Raw genomic sequence first — 9,942 nt, 5'->3', positions numbered from 1 at the left:
AAAGGTACAACATGTTGGTAGGAATTTCAGGAATCGACCCCATGATTCTTGATTGTGTCCACTTGCCTACTAGTAACAACTTGGCCATTTGATGCAGAATGTAAATGTATCTGTAGATGTCTACAGCTAGCCTCTACCAGGCACCGCGGATCGCTGGAAAAATAGTAGAAATTGGCCGAAATAAAGGGATAGTATACCAGAGAAGATCCCGTGCCATAGAAGATCCAATTCTTCTTCTATTTTTCCAGCGATCCGCGGTGCCTGGTAGAGGCTAGTCTATGGCATATCTTACCTCCTCCCTGTACAGGTAACATGTTGCCCAGTTGTCCGTTGCCTTTTTTCCCTTTCTTTTGTAGTCTGAGATCCACATCCTCGACCGGGGGTGATGAGGAAGTTTGAGGAGGTTTACCTTTGCTAGTGTTGAACTGTAGTGGTTCATTGTTGTGGGCTGGATCTAAGTAAATGACAAAAATGTAATGTTATGTATCATAAAGTTTAAAAAAATAATGATTAAAGATTGCACATAGTGTGCAAGGTGATGTGACATACATTACTATATGTACTCCAGATCACCAGTGTTTTAAAGCTGAACAATATTTGTTCAACATGTGAGGTCATGGTATACATATGTAAATCAATTGATGTCAAATGTATGTCTAAGTTGAGAGATATACTTGTAATGTTACATGTATGTACATCTGCAATAACATGTAATGTTACATGTGCAATATTGTCTAAGTCTAACTTACCATCTCCCTAATTCATGTTTTCAGACCTTGGATGTGTTACTTCATAGGCTAAGAATTTTTTTCTATCAGTCTTTTCAATCAAACCATCTCGTGGTGTGAAATACACACCTGCAATATACAATTTGCGAGCCAAACCCCACCTAAAATTACTGGGGGTATATGTAGAAACCTGCAATTTTCCTGGATGAAAAACCATGTAAGCCCTGGGTTTCTTCTATGAACAACTTTGAGGGGAAATTCTGATACTAGGGTTGAGAAAGCATATCGTCAGATTACATTCAAATGTAATGTTACATTCCTCAAATTCAGACAAATTTATGGATGGAACGTGGACAAAGAAAGCGATCTATTAGTTTTACCTTACTATCAGACAAACAAATCGGGAAAAAAATTACTCCACGATTTGAGCTAATGAAACACACCATCTGCCATACTTCAGAATACGTACTAGTACCTGGTCCCATCCCTACGTTGGCGATGGGCACGTTCCCCATGTTGTCCATAGGAGGTCTGAACTGAACCTGGTTCATGTTGAAAGGCGCCATGGGCGGGGGTGCCGCCATCTTCTCACAAAATTTCAGACGACTCTTTCTCAACTTTCCTCAGCAAAAACCACCTCAGTTTCCTCAGAAAAGCGGAATATTAGTACCAAAATGAACGAAGATTAGTTTAACTATCTGCTAAAGCATTGCACGATTGTCTACGAGCTCAAATAATCGCAAAACTTTTTGCCAAACGACAGAATAAATTTCCTTCCAGGCAGATGGTTCCACTTTCGCAAGGAGTAATGGGATCATGGAATGTTACATTCTGATTCAGGGTGTCACCTACTTGGATCAAGATTTTCTTTAAAAATGTTCAGTATTGTACAAATATAACCATTAGATGTTAAGAATAGTAAATCCAAATTTATTTCAACTGTTCTTTTTATCTATTTTGTTCGGCATTATTGCTGTAATAGCACACAACCATGAGCATTTGTCCCCTTTGTCAAAATAGACTTGCCAGGTCAAAGTTTAGAGATACGACGGACGAAAAAATGTCGAGTGCTCTGGGTAAGAGTTTGTATCTCTAAATACACTTTTCTTTCTTAACTTTCTAGTCTAATACAAGTTTGACTGATTTAACTGAGTGCAAGTTTTATACTGGCAACAGAAAAGATACGATAGACTTGGTCATATTGGCAAGGCTCTAGGAGTGTTGGTGGGGAGGGGGGCGTGTACATGGGAGTTTGCACGTTTTGATTGATTCGACCTTTGGAAACAGGTTGAGTGAGCAAAGATCAAGGTCGGTTAAGATGGTAGGTTTAAAGGCCTGAACTGAGCTGAAAGTTGTATGTGGACCAGAAATGACTGAGATATTTGGGTTACTAAAAGAGATATACTCAATACTGTCTTGAGTTTGATGATAAAAATAAAACTTTAAAACACTTTAAAAAGTTTCTAGATAAGTTGTAATTTCACTTGTAATTTGTGGTAGAGATCCCAGGCTTTATACATTTAACATTTCCAAGTCTTGTGTTTATCCCTCTTTTATTTATTTTTTATTTCTTTCACTTTAAACTTTTTTTTTATCATTTCATACTAAACAGTCTTTTGAAAAGATATATCATGTGTGTTGTATGATATGAAACCTAGGTTCTGTATCTGTATAGCTGGTTTGGTGCAACACACCAGCTTCACAGGCACTCAGTGTGGCAGCAGTTTGCTGTATTACACAAAACAACAAGGTTGGACTAAAAGTACTGAATGGTACTGACATGGTTGACTCACCCCCTCCCCCTCAGTGTTTCCATTGAAGTGTGCAGTGCAGCAGTATGCCTGGGGGAAGGTGGGTTCAGACAGCGAGGTCGCCAAGTTGAGTGCCAGCAACGATTCCAACTTTGTTGTCGACAACAGCGCCACCTATGCAGAGGTAAGTCATCTCTGTGCTGTAATTTTTTTCAAGTTGGCAGCACCTAAATTCTGTAGCATAATTCAAAGCCAAATGTTTGCTGTATCTTTCACCATTGAAACAATTCAGTAGTAGCATAGGAATGGAAATACAGGTGTCTGAGAGAGAGACGAGTTCACAATACTAGAGAATTGATCCTGAAAACTCTGGAAAAATATTGTGAAATCATTTAAGACATGTCATAACATATAGTCAGTAATCAAGATAATCATAATCTATTCATACATTGTACTTTCCTTCATTTGACAGGTTTGAAATCTTAGCACAAAGTTGTACAATACATTCTACTAGTGCGTGAGCATAATTTTTTTTCCACTCGTCACCACAATGTACTATATAATAATAGCAGTTACATTGTTCCAATTACCTGTTCACATATGGCATATTTACTTTTTTATCCTGTATGTACACCAACGTTATTAGATTTAAGTAGAGACAGTAGGTTCAATAAGTATATCGTACACGTAGAAGTTCCTGTTAGCAAATAGGCTTATACATGTATCACCACATTTTCTTGTCAATGTCTGTATGCAATTAGCCCTCAAACACAAACACAAACATTATAACCCTCCTCTGACTTTCTGCAATTAAGTGAGCCTGAAATTCTTTTTTTTTTCCATTTTAGCTGTGGATGGGAACCCACCCCAAAGGTCCCAGTACCATTGTGTCCCCTGGCATGCCTGACACATCCCTGGCACAGTGGGTACAGGACAACCCTACTGCCCTGGGGGAGAAGGTTCTACACAAGTTTGACAAGCAGCTACCCTTCCTCTTCAAGGTCCTGTCAGTCAACACGTCATTGTCTATACAGGCCCATCCAGCTAAGGTTAGTGAGCTGAACATTAGGAGTCAAGTTAGTCTCTTGATTCTCTGTGTACAGTGTGTTTTTGTGATCATTCCCGATATAAAATCATGCAACACACAGCATTGCTGTACCTTTTCAGTGCATGCTGATATTTTTGCGTATACAGGAATGGTCCCAGAACAACATTTGTAAGGCAAGGGTTTCTACATCTATTTTGTACTGGGCTACACGCCATAAAAGAGGGATCCTGCCAAGGGTTTTGACAGATGCGGCAAGTGGGTGTTTCAAATGGAATTTTTTAAACTTGAAACAATGCAAAAATCTAATCCCATCCACAGCTACAAAGGAAAAGGTGAGGTCGTGCTCCAGAAAGTGATGTAAGGAATTGGTAGTAAAATGGTGTTCTAACTAATAAACAGTCAGTGCTCTGCTCTGGTTTTGAAGTCTTTTATCCAACCAAGGTTGCCTTCTTGTAGCATCAGATTCAGCTGATGTAGATTTCCTGTCTTTCTCCTCCTAGCGACATGCTGAGGAACTGCATGCGGCTCGGCCTGACAAGTACCCAGACCCTAACCACAAGCCTGAGATGGCCATCGCTCTCACACCCTTCGAGGGTTTCTGTGGGTTCAGACCACTGGAAGAAATTGTGGGCTTCCTAAAAGGTACTTATAATCATTCAATGTTCGCATATACAATGTGTAGAAGAACTTTATTGCACGACAATTGCACATGGTACAATGCATGGCAAACTACAACACAAACAATAAAATAAATGTGTTGAATAATACCTAATGTCGAATAAAACCAAACATATCTATATCATAATTATTCAAATAATAAGGGATAGCACAAGTCTTTGATCAATTTACAATTGGGTTCATATGTGCCTTTTGCATACTGTAAAGGTAGAACAATGATTTCATTTTCTTGTTGCACAAATATAACCCTGTGAATATGTGTTTTATAGTTTTACTGTACTACTACTAGTACTGTAACATTGCTTCAAATGAAATTTTCAAACTTGAAACAATGCAAAAACCTAATGTTTTCCTCCTACTGCAAAACAAAAATGCTGTTAAAGTACCAGTACAATGTATATGTATTTCTGGTATATGTATGTAATTCTAAAAATTGCGGTATACATGTACATATACAATTGTCTACTGATGAGGTTGCCTCTACCGTACCATTACCAATGTACATGTACTTGGTGGGAACTTCAAAACAGTTCTAGGAAAGAATGCATTGTTGAACACCTGGGATGATGACCCTTCACTGTTCCTCAGGTGTTGCAGAGTTCCAGGCTGTGGTAGGGTCCGAGGCAGCGGAGGCCCTGATGACCGCCCAGTCCTCTGGCCAGCCTGACCAGGTGGCTCAGGCCATGCAGAAATGTTTCACTGCCCTCATGACGTGTGACAAGGACACGGTAGCCAAACAGCTGGCTTCTCTTCTAGACAGGCTCTCCAAACATGGTCAGATACTAGTATATTATATCACACATATATGCTACACATTTTGTAATTAGATTTCTGTCAAAGGATCTGTCTTTCGTACTTACAACATGACCATTGATGTATGTGAATCATGCAGATTAGGACCTCAGGGATCGAAATACTGGGTCCATGTGCACCTTAGTGCACCCAAACTTCAAGCTGTGTACCCAATTTTTTTCTGTGGGTGCACTGTTGCACCCAAATATTTTTGTAGGTATTTTTGTACATATTAAATGTATAATAGTATGCAGGATATTCTTGATATCTAAGGGTCAGAAAAATAATAAATCTTTGTTGTAGTACTTGTGTAAGATTTTTCAGTCATCTCCCATTTCAGATTCAAGCTCATACAAGGAGCAGTAAGATCTGCAGTAAGGTTTTGTTTTATATAGTGCACCCCAAAAAAATTTTGTGCGCCTAATATTTTAGGTTGGGTGCACCTTTTCCCAAAAATGAATTTCGAGCCCTGGACCTACATGTATAGTATATGTGCATGATTAATGAGAACACTGTTGACTGTACTCGTACTAGGTGATGTTGCCATGTCGGACAGTAATAAGGAGTTGTTCCAGCGGCTTCACTCCCAGTTCCCCGGTGATGTCGGCTGTTTTGTCACCTTCTTCCTCAACCACATGAGACTGCAGCCTGGGGAAGCCATGTTTCTGGGTCCTAACAAGCCACATGCCTATCTGTCAGGAGGTGAGGTAGTAGTGATCATGTGCAGTGTATGATTGTACAATGCATGTACTAGTACATGTATTTTTCTCTTTTTGCAGTGGTGCCACCTGGCAAGATACATTGGCATTGCAACTTCAAAGACAACCCCCTAGAATTTTCCCACATTCAGTGCTTGACGTTTCATGAAACAAAACAAAAAAGTCAGGCTGGCTAGAACACTGATGTGGAGAATACTGGTTTGAGAATATTAAGTTTGAAATATTACAATTTGTCTTTGAAACGTTCCCTTTTCAGTTGTGCCATCTAGCAGCCCATGGTGGAATTACAGTTGTCAAAGATGAAAAAATTAGAGAATTGAATACATGCACAGTAATTTCAATTAGGAACTAGAAAGGCCAATATTTGCTTTGGAGCAAATACAGCGATGGGTTCACCACATTTTATGACATGGCAGGGAAAGAATGAGAAACACAAGGGAAAACAATGATTTACATTGATATAACTATAATATGAAGTAACATACAACTAAAACAACAGTTGGATAGCTATTCCCTACTTTATTTGTTAGGATTTTTAATTGCATAATGCAAACTGTTGATTTTCAAAATAAATAAAAAAACGTTCATGCCCCGCATTCCAATGCTGGAGCAGAAAAGCTTGAAATACCTACCAAAACACTTGAATAAAGACATACTGTCAGTATGGAAATGCTCTGTGCAGGTGTTAATCAAGTTAAATCCCAACAGCCAATCAGCAAGAAATGCTCTGTGCAGGTGGAAATGCTCTGTGCAGGTGTTAATCAAGTTAAATCCCAACAGCCAATCAGCAAGAAGTATAGAGGAAAGCTGCATGCCTATTGGTTGATGCCCTGCATTCCATTGTGATGACTCATGCCCAGACGTGGTAAACATGGCACACTAACACAGTAATACATTTGCTATAACACAGCCAAAAAACTCAAATAAAACCATTCTAAAAGCCTCTATCACAAAAATTTAAAAAACGCCTAGGGGTATTTGCCCACTGTACCTCCATACCAAATTTCAGGACCTTAGGCCCTAAAATGAAGAAGCTGAATCCATTTAAAAAATGGCAGGAGAAGAAGAAGAAGAAGAAGAAGGAGAAGAAACATCAGAAAAAGCAATATGGGTTCACCACCACTTCGTGGTGTGGTGAACCCATAATAACCTCAAATCAGCTGTGATTAGGATTGTAGTTTTTGATCTAAACTTTTGTGTTTCCAGATTGCATGGAGTGCATGGCGTGTTCAGACAACGTGGTGAGGGCTGGGCTCACGCCGAAGTACATCGATGTGACCACGCTGTGTGAGATGTTGGAGTACGTTCCCAGCAGCCCTCAGCAGCAGATCTTCCCCTGTCAGAAACACCCCACAGACTCCGCTGTCTCCATCTACAACCCACCTGTGCCAGACTTTGCTGTCGCTAGGATACAGGTATGTGTCCTATTCCCATGGCAATTATACATGTATATGACTAGAAGTACAATGCACCAAGCAATTGTAAGCTTGGTCAAATCCTTGTTCAGGACTGCATTCTTCTTGTAGCAGTGCCACCTATCATTTCTTGCAGAAATGACAACCACACATACAATGTCATGTAAAGTGCAAATTTTGGTTTAATTGTAGAGTCTTCCATGTGGTTAGCGGCCCTGTCCCTGGACCAAGCTAAGAGGTTGGGAGTTCAAATTCCAGCTGTTGCTCACCCATCATATGCACACGACTGGAAAGGGTAGCAGTCCTTAGGACGGGACATTAAGTTGCAGTCCACTAGTACTGTTTATTGTGCCTGTGGAGTTAGGGAAATTTCCCGGTACATTGAACCTTTAAATACTGTACATAACATCTGCCTTCTCTCTCACAACCAGTGGGAGAATAGCTCTTCAGTTCAATGAGCTAAAACTGGATCAAAATCACTTTCCTTTTTTTGATAGATTCCAGCAGACTGTGCCCAGCCCTGTACCTACACACTAGAAGCTGTGGACAGTGCCAGTATTGTGCTGACCGTGGAGGGAGAGGGGGAGGGCACCACTTCATCTGACACCAATCACAAGGTCCAGTTCTCCCGCGGGAGTGTGGTGTTTGTGTCCGCTGACCAGAGTGTCAACATCTCCTGTAGGTCCAAAGGCATGCTCATGTTCCGCGCTTTTTGTCCGTTAGACTGAATAGATGTGCCATTCACTGTACCAAGACCTAGGGAAAAGATGGGGTGTTTTCTGTTTCCCGACCGACCCAAGAAAAAACTGCTGACCCTAGCCTTTTTAGGGGGTGGACACCAGGAAGGGACATAAATTTTCTCAAGCTAAAGCTTTTCTATCTCCATGATCTGACACCTGAGTGAAGAAATGTTGTGCAATCAGTTTTCCAACTTACATGTATATTGAAAGTACAAGTTAGACTAGTGTCCTCTTGCAAGTTTTACTTTGTTAAACTGTATATAGAGAGGTCGCCAAGGTAAAAAAAAAACCAAGGTACAGTAATCCCCACTTACGGACCCTAATTTTTTTCAGGACTGAAACAGGAAACACAGTATTTTTTCCCCAGGCCTAAGCCATCCTCACAGCTCATAAATATTACTGGTCAAATACATGCTAATCCTATTAAAAAGAGTACTCACCTCTAACTGGTTACCTCCTGAATGGCCATACTTTTTGTCAATCATTGGCCATAATTTTTGTCTATCATCAGGAACCAATTTTTTTTCTTCAACAAATGACAAATACTGGGGAAAGGTATACAATCAATGTCATACATTGATGACTAAAATAAAGAAGTTTATTTGTCATTTAGGCTAAGCATAACGGACGGTCCCCCACACGAAGGGGGACAAGCATCACTAATTAAGAACAGGCCGGTGCGTCCAAGCCGGCTCTTCATTCAGATCTGAGCGTTCCTAGGTGTGGTCACGAAACTTACCCCACACGCGATGGCTGGAAGTTTCGATTTCAAATTAGCTCAATGTATAAATTAAAAGGAAATTGTGGAAAACCTTAAATGTAGGGATAGCTGATTGAATTAAGATTGACTAAAATCTATTTGTCAAATGTGTTAATGTTAGATACAGATGGGGCCATAGGGATTATAGATAGGAAGAATTATGATAAATCTATCAGGTGAAATAAAAAAATATTTTGCAAAAAAAAATAATTTTATTGCTAAAGGGGATGACCCCAGTGCCAAATTGATTAAAAATAATGAATGATACAAATTCAGATCCAATATGCATAATGTGTGTTACATTTTTGGAATGTTATATTAAATTTTATGATTACTTCCGTGCACTCTTCTTTACATCACATACACATGTTTGTTCAAACAGCATATGACACCCACTGTACAATATTGCATCAAGGGACAAGGAAATTACAGCAATAAGTACAAATGTAAGACGTAAAATCTATTTGAAAGTGGTTTTTACAGCTTTATGTAGTCAAGAGTACATTCATAGCCCTATTGGGCCTAGTGCAGCCTATTACAGACCAGACCCCTAAAGCACGAGATTTGTTTAAGTGCTATATATAGGTGTATAATAGTGTACTGCTACATTTCCTGGCATTCGTTTTCAGAATCTTTGAATAATACAATCAGTTGGAGAATACTCTCTGAAATTTTCAAGGACAGTTTTGTCATACAGTAAACTAGATACTGGACAGTCACTTAGTTGATCATGAAATGCATGTACCTACTACCATCATGTTATACTTACTAAATAGTCTACTGTAGATTGGCTCAAATTACAATTTGGAATTCTGGCTGAGTTTTCTCAGAATTTTACCCGAGATTCCTAGAATAGACACTGACCTTTTTTAGCATATTAATGTGGATAAAAATTGTGTCACTCCAGGTGACACAGCCTATCATTTATATGTAAATTTTGTAAGTATCATATGTGTGATACTAAGTGCCATGTTGCATTGTGGCCATAGATTTTAGTTATTTTTAGTAATTCAGGAATTGGTGCTTTCTGTATGATTTTCAAAGAAACGTGGGAGCAATGTTTTAATTGACCACCAAATAAACATTACAAGGGGATCACATGATTATCACATATATGATAGCATCTAGCTATAGACACACTGTCGTTCCCTCTGTGACACAAGCAGATTCTGTGGTCCATTGAAGTGAGAACACATCTTTTGAAACATAAACTTACCCTACCAGTGTCCAACCAGGCCAGGTTTATCTGACTTGATTGATTTGATTTGGTTTGATTTATTGAAATTGCAACAATGCAATACACGCGGAGCA

At 39.4% G+C, this 9,942-nt stretch overlaps 2 protein-coding genes across 4 annotated transcripts in view; one reads left to right on the top strand and one right to left on the bottom strand.

Annotated features, from left to right (window-relative positions):
• Positions 1-1,535, bottom strand: part of LOC109463934 (ecto-NOX disulfide-thiol exchanger 2-like) — an 11,702-nt gene extending 10,167 nt beyond the window's left edge. For 2 of the 3 annotated variants that reach the window (XM_019760829.1, XM_019760831.1), the window contains exons 1-2: positions 1,198-1,526; positions 293-454 (exon numbers count right to left, since the gene is read on the bottom strand). In XM_019760829.1, coding sequence (XP_019616388.1) covers positions 293-454; positions 1,198-1,312 — 277 coding nt within the window. In that variant the 5' untranslated portion in view covers positions 1,313-1,526. Of the gene's footprint in view, positions 1-292; positions 455-1,197 lie in introns of all 3 variants that reach the window. The other variant, XM_019760830.1, reaches the window with a different exon arrangement.
• Positions 1,536-1,737: 202 nt separating this feature from the next.
• Positions 1,738-9,729, top strand: LOC109463962 (mannose-6-phosphate isomerase-like). Its single transcript, XM_019760880.1, has 8 exons — positions 1,738-1,804; positions 2,536-2,663; positions 3,328-3,528; positions 4,028-4,169; positions 4,794-4,979; positions 5,532-5,699; positions 6,923-7,131; positions 7,629-9,729. Exons 1-8 carry the CDS (start codon positions 1,789-1,791, stop codon positions 7,857-7,859), a joined length of 1,281 nt encoding a protein of 426 aa, XP_019616439.1. The 5' UTR covers positions 1,738-1,788; the 3' UTR covers positions 7,860-9,729.
• Positions 9,730-9,942: the final 213 nt, after the last annotated feature.

Source organism: Branchiostoma belcheri, unplaced genomic scaffold (genome assembly GCF_001625305.1).
Source record: "Branchiostoma belcheri isolate BF01 breed outbred unplaced genomic scaffold, Haploidv18h27 scaffold13, whole genome shotgun sequence".
Taxonomy (NCBI): domain Eukaryota; kingdom Metazoa; phylum Chordata; class Leptocardii; order Amphioxiformes; family Branchiostomatidae; genus Branchiostoma; species Branchiostoma belcheri.
Note: the sequence above shows the minus strand (reverse complement) of the source record. Positions and strands in the feature narration are given on the sequence as shown.